Source organism: Cucurbita pepo, chromosome 7 (genome assembly GCF_057944985.1).
Source record: "Cucurbita pepo subsp. pepo isolate OVF chromosome 7, ASM5794498v1, whole genome shotgun sequence".
Classification (NCBI taxonomy): Eukaryota; Viridiplantae; Streptophyta; class Magnoliopsida; order Cucurbitales; family Cucurbitaceae; genus Cucurbita; species Cucurbita pepo.
The window spans coordinates 3,860,732-3,875,654 of record NC_141804.1 but is presented as its reverse complement, the minus strand read 5'-3'; the positions used below and the strand labels follow the sequence as shown (position 1 = coordinate 3,875,654).

At 36.6% G+C, this 14,923-nt stretch overlaps 2 protein-coding genes and 1 pseudogene across 8 annotated transcripts; 2 read left to right on the top strand and 1 right to left on the bottom strand.

Annotated features, from left to right (window-relative positions):
* Positions 1-1,473: 1,473 nt before the first annotated feature.
* Positions 1,474-6,739, top strand: EMB975 (Tetratricopeptide repeat (TPR)-like superfamily protein). Of its 7 annotated transcripts, none has more exons than XR_015421599.1 (4): positions 1,474-2,485; positions 2,579-3,082; positions 5,012-5,112; positions 6,439-6,739. XR_015421599.1 is itself a non-coding variant. In XM_087125212.1 (2 exons), exon 1 carries the CDS (start codon positions 1,567-1,569, stop codon positions 3,070-3,072), a length of 1,506 nt encoding a protein of 501 aa, XP_086981338.1. In that variant the 5' UTR covers positions 1,476-1,566; the 3' UTR covers positions 3,073-3,082; positions 5,012-5,113. The 7 variants fall into 7 exon arrangements, 1 of the variants encoding a protein (XP_086981338.1); XR_015421597.1 differs by adding an exon at positions 4,394-4,583 and having other exon boundaries at positions 1,476-3,082; XR_015421595.1 differs by adding an exon at positions 4,389-4,583 and having other exon boundaries at positions 1,476-3,082.
* LOC111798804 (uncharacterized) lies at positions 4,677-5,762 on the bottom strand (annotated as a pseudogene).
* A 6,071-nt stretch (positions 6,740-12,810) lies between the features above and the next one.
* On the top strand, positions 12,811-14,625 carry LOC111798803 (glycosyltransferase family 92 protein At1g27200). Its single transcript, XM_023682137.2, has one exon. The coding sequence runs from the start codon at positions 12,856-12,858 to the stop codon at positions 14,548-14,550; it is 1,695 nt and encodes a 564-aa protein (XP_023537905.2). The 5' UTR covers positions 12,811-12,855; the 3' UTR covers positions 14,551-14,625.
* The last annotated feature ends 298 nt before the right edge of the window (positions 14,626-14,923 follow it).

Below are 14,923 nucleotides of genomic sequence, written 5' to 3'. Positions count from 1 at the left end.
TAAGTCAAAATCGTTATTCCAAATAGACTCAAACACTACTCTCTTCTTTACTCTAACGGACAAAATATTCAAACTTTTTACTAAGAATTATTGAAACTAATAGGGCGAGTAGACTAGTTTCTTTTAAATATCATCAAAATCATACTCTTTTCTAGAAAGCACAAAGATTATTGTCTTCACTAATTATTGACGTCAATATTAAGGAAACAAATATGAAGGAAAGGTCTCATGCAATACCATAGATCTTCAAAATATACTACATATTGATGAATACTAATATATCACCAAGGATATTAAGATCGTCTCGGTATGAATCAACATTACTCATAAAAATCAATACGAAAAAATTCGTTAGATTTTATACTCTGAAGTCATGAGAAACTCAAATTGAAGGATAGAGAATGCTTTCATGCCTCCCACTAAGATCAAAATACTAACTCAAATTGTAGAGTATCGTGAAGGACATGTGAAAATCAAATCGAGAGATAGAAACTCCATCAAATTTAAAGGGCAAGTACATCTTGAACCATGGACGATTTTTAGATCTAATTCTCTAAGAATCAATTCAATGGAATTCGATCAAAAGGTTCCAAACTTTGTTGATGGATCAAGTCTCAAATCAAGTGGAGAAAGAATCCTCTTAAAAAAAAAAAAGTGGAGAATGATATGAACCAAGTCATCAATCATGCCTAATAAACTTCATGGAAGATGTGAAGAAAATGTTGTTTAAGAGGCAACATTCATATTTTAATGCTTTTATTTACTCTAAGTTACATTTAAGTAATGACTAATTATAGTCATAAACTATGAATGTTACTATCTTAAAATGACTCATGGTCAATGGTTTTCATTTTAGGACCGTGTAAAACTATGTATGTTTTATTGTGAAGTAGACTCGTAAAATGCAGTGAAAGAGCATTTGAAGAATAAAAGAATAGAAGAAGCACCTGACTACTTCATGCAGGCCCCACTTGGCTTGAGGGGATGTAACTCAATTGGTAGAGCTCTTCTCTTGCAATTGGGTCGTTACGATTACGAGTTGGATATCTAATTGTCCAGGTGGTAATGATAGTATCTTGTACCTGAACCAGTGACTCACTTTTTCTAAGTAATGGGAAAGAGGACCGAAACATGCCACTGAAAGACTCTACTGAGACAAAGATGGACTGTCAAGAACGTAAAGGAGGTAGGATTGTACATGGACGGTAGTTGGAGTCGGTAGCTCTCTTAGTGTTCCCTCATCTGGGATCCCTGGGGAGGAGGATCAAGTTGGCCCTTGCGAACAACTTGATGCACTATCTCCCTTCAACCCTTCGAGCGAAATGTGGCAAAAGGAAAGAAAATTCATGGACGAACCCCATCGTCTCCACGGGTCGGAACTATAAAATCACCCTAAAGACGCATTCTTTTAGCCAATGATTAAGTTTGTTAGCCATGTTCAAGCTTAACCGAATTGATTTCGCTGGTAAAATAATGAGGGGCTAGTTTTACAATTACGTGCCTCCTTCCCCATTTGCGCGCAAATAAACTGAATTTGCAACCTGCAAAACTTGGCAGCTCAGAATCATGGATTCCCTGTTCTCAACCACTACAATCTCTTCCATTCTGGTGAAACGAAATGGAGGAATTAGCTGCCAGATTCCGATGGCTCATTTCCAGACCAACTCCAGAAGGCGACCACCAAAAAACCTCCTCTATCCACGGCGGACCAAGCTTCCCCCTGATCCGGGCGTCAATCAATTCTTGAAGAAACGAACCTCTGGCCCTCACCCTGACACATCCTTACCAGATTTGATTCCGAGTGAGAAAATCGGATCGCCGGAAGAAGAACTTGACGAGCTTGAAGAAACCGCTGCGGATAACTATTTCGCCAATGATGATAACGACAGTGATATTGTTTGGTATTCGGAAGAAATTGAAGCTATTACATCACTCTTCCGAGGGAGAATTCCTCAGAAACCTGGTAAATTGAACCGGGAGAGACCTCTTCCTCTCCCAATTCCTCACAAGCTACGACCACCAGGACTTCCTAACCCTAAAATTCGCCCAAGAACAGCGGTTTCTTCGCGTGCACTGATGTCTAAGCAAGTCTATAAGCGCCCCGATTTTCTTATTGGCCTTGCAAGAGCGATTAGAGATCTGCAACCGGAGGAGAATGTGTCCAAAGTTCTCAATAGGTGGGCTCCGTTTTTGCAGAAGGGGTCGCTGTCGTTAACGATCAAGGAACTAGGTCATATGGGTCTTGCTGATAGAGCTCTAAAGACGTTCTGTTGGGTACAAGAGCAACCTCGACTCTATCCAGATGATCGTGTTTTGGCCTCTACCGTTGAGGTCCTCGCAAGGAACCATGAACTTAAAATACCTTTCAACCTGGATGAGTTCACTAAACTTGCGAGTCGTGGTGTGCTCGAGGCAATGATGAGAGGGTTTATCAAAGGTGGGAGGTTAAGCCTTGCTTGGAAGCTTCTTGTAGCTGCCAAGAACGGTAAGAGAATGTTGGATCCTAGCGTTTATGTGAAGTTGATATTGGAAATTGGTAAGAACCCTGATAAAAACATGCTGGTACTTGCCTTACTAGATGAACTAGGACAAAGAGAAGCATTGAATTTAAACCAGCAAGATACATCAGCTATCATTAAGGTCAGCACAAGGCTTGGTAAATTTGAAATTGCTGAAAGACTTTATAGCTGGTATGTTGAATCTGGGCATGAACCCAGTGTGGTTATGTACACTGCTTTAGTTCATAATCGATACTCAGAGAGGAAGTATAGGGAGGCATTATCTGTAGTGTGGGAAATGGAGGCTGCAAATTGTCCTTTTGATCTTCCTGCTTATAGTGTAGTGATAAAGCTTTTTGTTGCTCTTGGGGATCTTTCAAGGGCTGTTAGATACTTTGCAAAGCTTAAGGAAGCTGGTTTTACCCCTACATATTGTATATATAGGAACTTGATTACCATTTATTTAGCTGCTGGCAGGTTAGCCAAGTGTAAGGAAATCTACAAGGAAGCAGAGAATGCTGGATATGTCATGGACAAACAAATTACTTCAATGTTGTTGCAAGCAAAAAGATGATACATTTCTAGTAAGAGATTTATTATTTCCAATCTTGTTTATACTTTGTGTCATTGGTTTGTACCACCGAATAATTACTAGTCTTGTTTCAGAGTATTGCAATTTCATTTTCATTGCACTAGTCTGTTATTGGTAGGTCTTTCACTCTTGTTGTTACCTCAATAGATGAGTGAAGCGAAGGGACGAGATTTGTCCTGGTGTTTTGAACCTCTCAACTTATTAAGAACGTGTTTGTGGGTGATTTTAAAATGGCTAAAATCACTTTTATCACGTTTAAAACCACTCCAACCAAAACATGTCTTATACCATTCATTTTAATGTTTGATTTTACACTTTTAAACGGGATTCACATACCATCAAAATTGATTTTGAATGAATGCACATGCTTGGAGTGATTTTGGTTGTAACAAAAGGGATTTAAACTATTTCAAAATCACTTTCAAACATGCCCTAAATGAGCTAATCTCTTTGTTCCCTCTCGATCTGCCACATTTAAATTGATGCTTCTGATTGCTTCGATGGTTGTGAGATAATTTGTTAGCTGGGAGCATAAATGTTTCTGTATAGAAAATTTCTTGGCTGCCATTTTCATTTATCCTTCCTTTTGGTTATATATGTAATCGCACCAAACAACTGCTTAGGCCTATTACACTTGGTTGCTATGGAATCATGTGTAGGATATTGAATTCTAGGGAGGTTTGGTGCCATTTCCTCTTATCTTCTTTTTTCATTTGGCAACATTGCATCATTGTATTTCAATAGTACATCTAAAAGTACAATTGAATTTTTGCTTCAGCATACATATTGTCTACATATCCTCTTCTGAACACTAATAAAATACATTATACAAACTGGCTCATCAATACAAATTTTGACATATACTGATCAGTAAGCCTAATTGATATGAACCAAAAGACATCAATCATACAATATACTTCAATGAAGATGTGAAGAAAAGATTGTCAAAATTGTCAAAATATGTTTCAATTCATGCCATGTTGAAAAAGAATGAAGTTTGATTGTTATAAATTTTGGGTGTGTTACAATTCATGCCATGTTTCAATTCATGCCATGTGAGTTACAATTTAGAGTTATTGTATTTTAAGACTTCTTATTTACTGTTACAATTACATAATGGTTAATTATGGCCATTAAGTATGAATGTTACAACTCTTGGAATGCCTTTAATAGTTTCATTTTTGAGGCTATATAAAGCCTTGTATGTTGTATTTGTAAGCAGACTTGGAAAATGTAGTAAAAGAAGCATTTGTGCTCTTCTTTAGCCAATGGCTAAGTTTCTTTGCAATTCTATGTAGTTTAGGTTGCATGTAGAATCATTTAAGCTCGACATGATCAATCTTGCTTGTGGAGTGATTCGAATCTCAATCAAGTGTTCTTGTGTTGAGATATTTGATCAACAAGAATCATTCAAGCTAGACATGATCGATCTTGTTTGTGGAGTGATTTGAATCTCAAACAATGTTCTTGTCTTGAGATATTCGATCAACAAGGTAATCCGAATCTTACTCCCCTTGTAGTCCTTATCTTATCACTTATTCTAATTCAGATTCTTTTCTGCTATCTATACCTTCTAATTCCACTGCTCAATCTGGTAAGTCTATGTCTAGATATGTCTCATAATATTTTACCCTTTCTGTTGTAGATATAGTCATCACAGTTGTGCTCCTGGTACCGTAACTTCCCTGTCTGTTGAAAATTAAAACGATGTGAAAAGAACTGTATCAAAATCCCAGCTGTAAATAAATGTTGTGAGATCCTACATGAGTGGGGAAGGAGAACGAAACATCTTTTATAAGGGTGTGGAAACCTTTTCCTAGCAGACGTGTTTTAAAAGCCTTGAGGGGAAACCCAAAGAGGACAATATCTATTAGCGGTGGCCCTATTTGCTTACCATTGGGTGTTAATTGGACAAACGCAGGGCTCAAATTGAACTCCAAGACGAGGGGCATATATGAGGCAGTTTTCTTTCATCAGCTTTTACGGTGTCCCTCATTAATCTCTGAATCAAGTATTTCTCAGGTATTTCACCTTCATCAAATATAAGTAGCTGTTTGTTAAATTTTAGCCTCAAGCTCTGTGCGTGTAGAAAGTCGAAGCACTCGGCCACTAACTATCTTATCTTTCTTCCTTCTTTCATTTTTCCTTGTCCTTTTTGCTTCTTATATCTGAATATATTGTTATATGGCTTGAATAATGTTTAGAAACCTTATGCCAAGAGAATGAAGCTCTTTATTAGACAGCACATGTAAACCAGGAGGAACCTCCTAAGTCAAAATGTGCTCGTTCTCCTTTTGATCTGTTGGAAATGTAAACCATGGTTTTTGAACAAATGTCGAGTTAAACCCATTATACTGATAGATATGCTTCTGCCTTTGTCTCCTCTGCAAATTCCTTTGGACTCTTTGTGCTCTGTTATTTAATTATTCTGTCAATGAGTGAGGATAATGTAAATGGCTTTAATCCTGCCTTTCCTGTCAACGGGAAGATTTCCATGGCTTTTGGTATCAGGTAGGACATCAAGTTCCAACACATTAGTAACCAATGCAACCCTACCTTTCCTTGAACATTCTAGCAAATATTGTCCTATGCTAAGGAGAGGTTTTACTCCCTTACAAACAAATGTTTTGTTCCCTTCTCCAACCGATGTGTGATCTCATAGTCCACTCCATTTGGGATCTAGCGTTCTCATTAACACTCGTTCCCTTCTTCAATCATTGTGGGACCTCCCAATCCACCCCTCTTTAAGGTCCAACATCCTTGCTGGCATACCACCTCATGTCCACCCCCCTTCAGGGCTCAACCTCCTTGCTGGCACATCGGCCGGTGTCTGACTAATACCATTTGTAACGGCCTAAGTTCACAGCTAACAGATATTGTCCTCTTTGGACTTTCCTTTTCGGGCTTCCCCTCGGAGTTTTAAAACGCATCTGCTAGGGAGAGTTTTCACACCCTTATACATAATGTTTCGTTCCCCACTCCAACCTACATGGAATCTCACCCGAACCACATCTTCAACTCAATTCCATGATAAATGTTTCAAAAACAGTTCATTTTTTGAAAGCAAAATCCATCTTACCACAACATGGAAAACAGGTACTAAGGATTGGAAAAGAAATAAATAAACAAAGGATACCAATTGTTGAGTATCAGCTGCGTTGAAGGAATGCTGGGTAGGATATACTATGATTAGCAACACAACCAGTTTAAAAACCAGAGACTTCACATCAGTGGGTGCATTTATATGATTTTGAATCAGGCAATTACGCCACCACATTAGATTTTATCTCTATCTAAGTCTTAAAATTTAGGTTTTGTTCCATCAAAGTTCTTAATTTTTTTGTTCAGGAAAGTCGGCCATAACAAATCCAGCAGCCTACTGTCTTTGATGGGATGCTCATAAAGTTATTAAGTTTAAAGTTATTCAATTCCTGGAGTTATTCATTATGTGAGTTAAATAATCGGTGTTTAGAGTCTTGAGTTGTTTAGTTCGAGTAAAAAAGTATCATTTGGAGCGTATAATATTTAGTTTGGATTTAAAAAGTCTGTGTTTGAAGTGTAAATAACCTATAGTGATATACGTGCTTATGGTAACTACTTTTTTTCTACATTTTTATTCTACTATAGAACTAAAGCTACTCGTGGCTTAGTTCGTGATTGTGGTAACTTATGCATAACATGTATTTAGACACTTAAGTACTCAATTTTTTAATTGATGTTATTTTATTTGAGTTTGATATCAAACGAATTATAAATAGAATTTTTTAGTATTATTATATACTAATAATTGCCCAATCATTGTATCATAATGTGGAATGTGATTAACTTTGATGTGTCATGTGTCATTGTTATGCGTGTATTCCACTTTACTTTTTGTGGATATTCTTGCTTTCCAAGCTTTTTATTTGATTTCCATTTTGAGTTATTCAACCCCTTCTAAAATCATATTTTAAAGTTCATTTTAATTAATTTAATATCGTCAAAATATTTGATACGATTGAAATTGTAGCACTATACGATCTCGATGCCAATGACATATTTTATATGATTAAAAAATATATTGATCTCTCTTTAGCTCATGAGTTCAAAACATTATCGCAGATGAATTTTCCCGACGTGCTTTTTTGGTCCACACTTTAAGACTCAAATATGATGGGATTTTAATACTCTCAAACCCGAGTAGAAAATAGCAAGTGTAACAAATTATGGAACAAAACAAATATAATTTTTATAACCAATTTAAAAGTAATTCACATGTATCACCGATCAATATGAGAAATATAATATAATAAATTAAGGGACGGGTGGAGAAACGTTGTTGGGCGGAGGGAATTTCGACAATAATTGATTTGTTTAGAAAAGAAATTGAAAGGTGGTGTGTTTGACCGAAATACTAAGGAGGAGCTTATGATGCAAATTTATATGATAAAGAAATGAAAGGAATTAATGTTGCTTTAGCCTTAGAATATGGAAAAACCTTAGGCTATTAACCAAACCAATGAATGATTGCCAACCATCAAATATATATTTTTTTTCGGTTGCCATTATAATATATACAATATCATTTAGAATCTCTCTTATCGTGATGTAGGCTGACTCGGGAAGAATAAAAAAAAATAGTAAAGTTTTTCGATTTTTAAAATAAGCAGACTTTAAGTGTAATACAAAAGAAAATAGTATACAAAAATAAGACCGAAATAAAAGTCATAAAAGCGGTGGTGACTCTCAAACCTAGGTTGTCTCTCTATGACCACCTGTTTTAGACCGCTTGCATCCTCGACTAGCATCTAGTTGTTATCTAAAAGATAATAAAATTTTGAGTGAGTATAAAAATACTTAGAAACCAAGTTGTAGACTCTTGATTGTATTCATGGCTGAAGTTAAGTTACCATACTCTGAACTTGACCATAATGCATACACGTGAAGCTCTAAGTTTTGGGTTATGAGTTCAAAAGTCTTGATCAATATGCTGCTTGTCCTTGAATCATGCACTTGTGTGGTCGGGTTCTGAGTTCAAAAGTCTTGATCAATATGTTGTATGTCCCTGATTCGTGCACTTGTGTGGTCCCTCACCCTAGGACAGGTTTAATGAGAGTGGATCTCGATGGGCTATCCACACACAACACTGTGCAGCACTCTCTTAAAAAGATGTACTAAGTCACATGGTGGATAAAAAATATGAACGTGAAAGAAACCTATGTTCGAGATATAGACTAGGATTCGAAATCTAGATTCGGCATATACGACCCTGTCATTCCCCTAAATCTTTTGCCGCATAATCAAAGTTTGACATCTTGCAAAATAGTGCATCTTACAAAAAAAAAAAAAAAAAAAAAAACTATTATAACTTTATAATGTTATTCTCAAGTCTAACTCCTTCGTAATTATAAAATTTCAGGTCATTTAGAGGGCACTAAAGCAATAAAACATCCTAATAGGCATAGCCGGGCATTTTCATCATTTTCATTTTCATAATTGGTTTATGCTCTAAACATTCTCGTACGACCTTCAAATTAAATTCATAGTATAAGGGTAAATTTTAAAATTTCATGTACAACCGTGAATCAATTTCATAATTTACTCGATTTTATGCCTTATTAGGTAATTACCAAGTAAAACGTCGGTTCTTTAAAGTGTGGTTCTTGTCTAATACTTCAATATTCACTTAAAATTAAGTAAACTCAACTGGCACATTTACAAATGATTCCTAAGTATTTTTTTACACCTTAACTACAATTGATCCTCTGATACCAATTTATAAGAGAGCAAAGTTCCGTTATTCAAGTTCTAAAATCTAACACTTATTTTTATAGGAAGGAGTGAATTTCATCTCGAAATATTATGTTTTTAACTCCCTATTTAATTACTCAAAATGGTAGGCCTATCGAACCAGCTACAATAGTCATTCTCAATTATACAAATAGACGGACAAGCCCTCGTGAATAGAAATTCTAACTTATTCCAGATTAAGATCAAGATGCATATAATCATCAGTGAAATAATCTTCCTAATTAACAAATATTTAAGGAGATTAAATATTTCATGATCTAATTTTATGCAAACTAGTTGTATAAGATACCAACTTTTAAATATGTCAATCTCATATTGTTTCAGCTTTTTCACGAATAACCTTTATTTTTTCATATAATAAATAATATTAAATTTTAAAACAAAATATTCACAATTATTATTAAAAATTAAATCATTGCGAGACTTCAGACATAAATCTCAATATTCTTGTCGTAGCCCAATTGACGTCCTCCTTTTGCCCTTGCTTATGACTTCGAGTATAATCTCTAAGTAACTTTTGGGTATTACTACTCCTCTCGAAATTCAACCACGTCTTATTCTTCTTCTTCATCGAAGTCGACAAACACTGTGGTTCCTAGGGGATTTGTCGAGATCGGCGTTCGTCTAATCCTCACTCTTCTCACTTACCTTGACAGCAATGACACTTAAAATTTCAACATCGATAACACATTATTGAAACACATCTAAATTCTCGTCAAGATCCAAACCAATGCCATGAGAAAAGACCGGTTATTTCGTTCAATCTCTCACCCGCCGAATTTATCAATTCAAGCCATAGAAGCCCTTCGATTATTCATCTTCATACAACGATCTTCTCCATAAGGATTATAACGAATCTTGTTCAAATTTGAAACTATCTCATTTCACCGTTAACAACTGATTCTTGAAGCTCTTGTCATTGTTGCGATCGTTTGGATCGTCGATATAAGTTGAATCAATTGGGATATATATGCCCCAATGATGAAGTTGGATTGATATCCAAAATGATGATCCCATAATTTGTGCGCATAGGAGTAGGGCTAGGAATATGGAGATGTGTATTAAAAAAAAGGGGGAAGTTAGCATGTGAGTTGTATCTTAGTAGGCAATCAAAGCATATATTAATAAGAACTTGATTTCTTGAGAATGCCATAAAGCTAATTGGAATCAACCCAACTTTATGTACAATTGTGGCCAGTCAAGAGATTTGGATCTTTTTTCTTTTTTTCTTTTTCCTCGAGTATATATGCATTAAATTCGAGTATATTCGAGTATAGAAGAAATATATGAATGAACTGATATCATCCCGTTCAAAAGAGAGAGATACTAAGGATTTCTTGAAAGCATATGAATAAGAACAAGATATGCTGAAAAAATTTGTATTGGTCTACGATAATAGTCTTAAATCTCAGGAGTAGTTCAGGATAAATAGATAGTATGGGTAGCCATGGATGTAGATAAATATTGTGATGTCCCGCATTGGTGGGGGAGGAGAACAAAAACACTATTTATAATGGTGTGGAAACTTTTCCCTAGCAGATTCATTTTAAAGCCGTGAGGGGAGCCTGAAAGGAAAAGTTGGACAATATCGCTAGCGATGGATCTGGGTCGTTACAAATATTAAACTCATCAAGTGTAACGACTCATGTCCACGATTTAGACTCCGAATTTGACACCTAATGATCCATGTATTTCGAACGATATGGTTACTTACTCTTCTTTTTTAAGAGTAAAAACTATCCTCACAGACCAACACCCATGTTAACATGTTTTGTCCTCGTTCACATGTTTCTTAAGAAAATTTACAACAACTATCCTCACAGACCAACAAACATGTCACCATGTTTTGTCCTCTTTCTTAAGAAAATTTACAACAACTATCCTCACAAACCAACACATGTCACATGTTTTGTCCTCATTCACATGTTTCTTAAGAAACTTTATAATTATCCTCACAGACCAACACACATATCAGCATGTTTTGTCCAAAAAGTTTAGAACAACTATCCTCATAGACCAACACACATGTCAGCATGTTTTGTCCAGAAAATTTACAACAACTATCCTCACATACCAACACACATGTCAGCATGTTTTGTCCTCATTCACATGTTTCCTAAGAAAATTTACAGTAGATCGCCTAACATAAGATTCCTCCAAACAAAACAGCTTAGTTTTGAAGTTCTTATGATTGAGCATAAAAAAAATGCATCGTGTTGGTATATATAATACTTTTTTAGTCATCATACTCTCATTCAAATATGGTCTCGATTCATTTATGTATCCATTTGTTATTCAGATGTCACATCAAGTGTCAAATATGAACTTCAAATTCTTATCTCAATCTTTAAATAAATAAGTTTTAAAATATTGTACCACTTATGTAAGCGTGAATTTGACATATAAGTTTAAAAGCATTTTCTTAAAATATTTTAATAAAAATAAACTCAAGTCAATAGGATAATTAATACATAATTTAAATTTTTAATTAACAAAAAAATAATAATAATTTCTTCCAAGTGTCCAAATATTTATTATTAATTATATATTAATAAACCCTAATTTGGCAACTTAATGAACCTTGGAAGTGAATAAATCATATTTTAGTATAATAATTAAATATGTTAAGTAATTACTTTAAATGGAAAATTATTATTTTAATATTAGATAATGGTTGAGAATACATAGGGCGATTAGTGTGTGGATGGTCGGTTGGTAAACTGGATATGTTAGCGTATGCGCTGGGCTGGGGTCAAAGTAACCCCGCGTCCAAACAAGGGGGCTCCTCCGGCACTCTTCTTTCCCTTTCTAACCCTTGACCTTTACGAGTCAACTTTGTCCATCGCACACGTTATTCTAATTTTACCTTTATTTCTTCCTTAATTTTATTCCCTTTCTCTTTATTTCTCTATAATTAACATATTCAATAATAATAATAATTAATTTTCATACGTTTATTATATTAAAAAAAAAAAAACTATGAGCCTCGAATGTGTAGTCAAAAGAATTCTCAAATATCGAACAAATAATTGTGAGCCTCGAATGTGTAGTCAAAAGTGATTAGAGTGTCGAACAAAGGGTGTACTTTGTTCGAGGGCTCCAGATAACGGAGTCCAACCTCGATTAAGGGGAGGCTATTTGAGAGTTCCATAAGCCTGAGGCTTAAAGTGTACTTTGTTCGAAGGGAGAACCCACATTAGGTAATTTAGTGGAAGATCATGGGTTTATAAGTGTTAGGAATCACAAGTCTACACAATGGTACGATATTGTCCACTTTGAGCTCATGACTTTACTTTGATACGAGGTTATTATTAGACGTTCAAAAAAACTCAATAATCCAACCCAAAAAGCAAGATTCAAATAAATAAACAAAAATCAGATTATACCTTTTTCATTATTATATAATTATATTATTTTTTTTAATTCCAGGATTATTTGAATATAAAATAAAATTTTGAATAAATGATTTAAACCACTCAAACCAATCGGACCCAAAAAGGATTTTAATGGTTTGATTAAGTTGAGCTGAAGAGTTGTTTTGATTGAAAATTTTAGAACACGAACGGTTGAGTTGGGTCTAAAAATTTTCAACCCAACCTAACCGAACTCAGTCAGGAAAACCTAATCTTAAATATATATTTAAAAATAATAATAAATTAATTGGAAAATGGCATTTGATTAAACTAAATACAAAAATAATAATATAAAAAAGAATTGCGTGAGATTAGATTAGGTGGTAATAAAATTAAGGAAATATTCCGGAAATTTCTGTGTAATATATTTAAGCATTTACTTTTTTTTTCAAATCCCCAAATTCATTCCTTATTTTTAATTTCCATGTGGATGACTAAATACCCAGCAGGCAAATACGACCGCCTATCACGGTCTTCCACGTGTCCTGACCTCCCTCATATATAACCCCTTCACTCTCCTCCCCCACCCCGCGCCGGCTGTGACGCAGCCTCCATTAAAACAATGCGCCGGAAGCCTCTTTCCACTCTTCTCTTCGCCGTCGCGCTCTTTCTCGTCTTCGCCTTTCAACTATCCCGGAAGGCCTTCTTCTACGGCGGCGACCTCCCTTTCCCCTCTTCCTCCGCCCTTCTTACTTCTCACTCTGCTAATTCCGTCGCTCATTACGCTCTCCATGAAGCGGCGTTCCCGGAGAATCTCGCTCACCGGAGTCGCCACGTGTCCTCCATTCTCGATCCTATCCCCACGGTTTCCTCCCTTCTTCTTCCCGATTGGGAGGTTCTTTTGATTTCTTCAATCGACGCGCCGCTCTCTTCGCCGGATTCTCTCCGGGGTCTCCTCTGTGTGTTTCAGAACAATGATACTTCACCGGCTAAATTCTCCGGGAGTTTGGAGTTTAATTCTCCTGCTATGTTTAAATGCCTTATGCCGGAGAGTGTCCGCCGTCTCCGGCCGTATTTTCAACCACTGCTAACCAACTCGCCGGAGAAGGTGTTTTCTTCTCCCATGCCGGAATTGATCAGGTGGACTTTCTTCGCTTATGAAGCTCTCGAAACAGAGGACGACGTCGTTCTGTTCGTCAAAGGCGTCAACCATCGCCAAGGCAGTAACCGCCCCCCGACTGGTTTAAAATGCGTGTTCGGCGATGGCGATAAAGCCGTTAGAACCGCCGTTACCAGTTCCGTACAGGAGGTTTTCCGATGCCGTCATCCCAATTTAACGGTGCAAGAAGATCATCACCAGAAATTCAAAATCACTCTCGAGATTCTAGACGGCAAAGGTCGCAGCGTCCTCGTTCCGTCGGTAGCTTATTACTCGCCGCGACGCCGTATCGCCGGCGGAGAAACCGAGGCGAAATCGACTATTTGTGCTTGTACGATGGTTTACAACGTCGGAAAATTCTTGAAAGAATGGGTGATTTATTACTCGAAAATCGGCATCGAGAAGTTCATCTTGTACGACAACGGCAGCGACGATGAAATTTCGGCGGTGGTGAAGGAATTGAATAAGGAAGGATACAATATCGAAATCGTGTTCTGGATTTGGCCGAAAACGCAAGAGGCTGGATTCTCTCACAGCGTTGAGTATTCAAAGAGATCGTGTAAATGGATGCTGTTCATGGACGTCGACGAATTCATCTTCTCTCCGTCGTGGTTGAATTCATTGAATCCATCGAAGGAGATGCTGAAATCTCTGCTTCCGGCGGAGAAAAACAGAGTCGGAATGGTAACGATCATGTGCAACGATTACGGACCGTCGGATCGAATCTCGAATCCGGCGGAAGGCGTAACACAGGGCTACAATTGCCGGAGAAGAGTAGAGGAAAGGCATAAATCGATTGTTCTATTGGAGGCGGTGGATGAATCGCTGGTGAATGTGATCCACCATTTTCAATTGAGGACGGAGTTTCGATCGAAGCAGATGAGAACAGAGGAGGCGGTAGTGAATCACTACAAGTACCAAGCGTGGCCGGAATTTCGGTTGAAATTCCGGCGGCGCGTATCGGCTTACGTTTTGGATTGGACGAATTCCGGCAATCCGACGTCTAAAGACAGGGCGCCGGGGCTCGGGAACTCCGCCGTGGAGCCACCGGAGTGGCCGAGGAAGTTTTGTGAGGTCAGGGATGATCGGTTGAGATTACTGACGCAGAGATGGTTCGGGTTGCAGACGGCGGAGGGGTACAGAATGACATGGCAATGATGACGATTGACTGATGTATTATTGTGAATATTCTTAGGGTTTTTTTTTTTTTGGAAAATAAAAATAAAATTATTTTTTCACAGAAATTTATTTTTCTGATGTAATATTGAAATTTTAAGCACCCTGATTATTTTTAATTATTTATTTAGTTATTTTATTTTAATTTTACTAATATTGCGTTGAATAATTGACGAGGACAACCGAATAAGACTTGAGAAGCTTACGTGTATATTAAGTATTGGTTGAATAAACAAAGTTTGGCATAATACCAAGAATCTAAATTTGAAGATTTATATCAAATTCTCAAACGTTTTTTATTTTAATATTTAAATTAATAGATAGTCAAGGTTCGTTCAGGACCAACTCATCATGT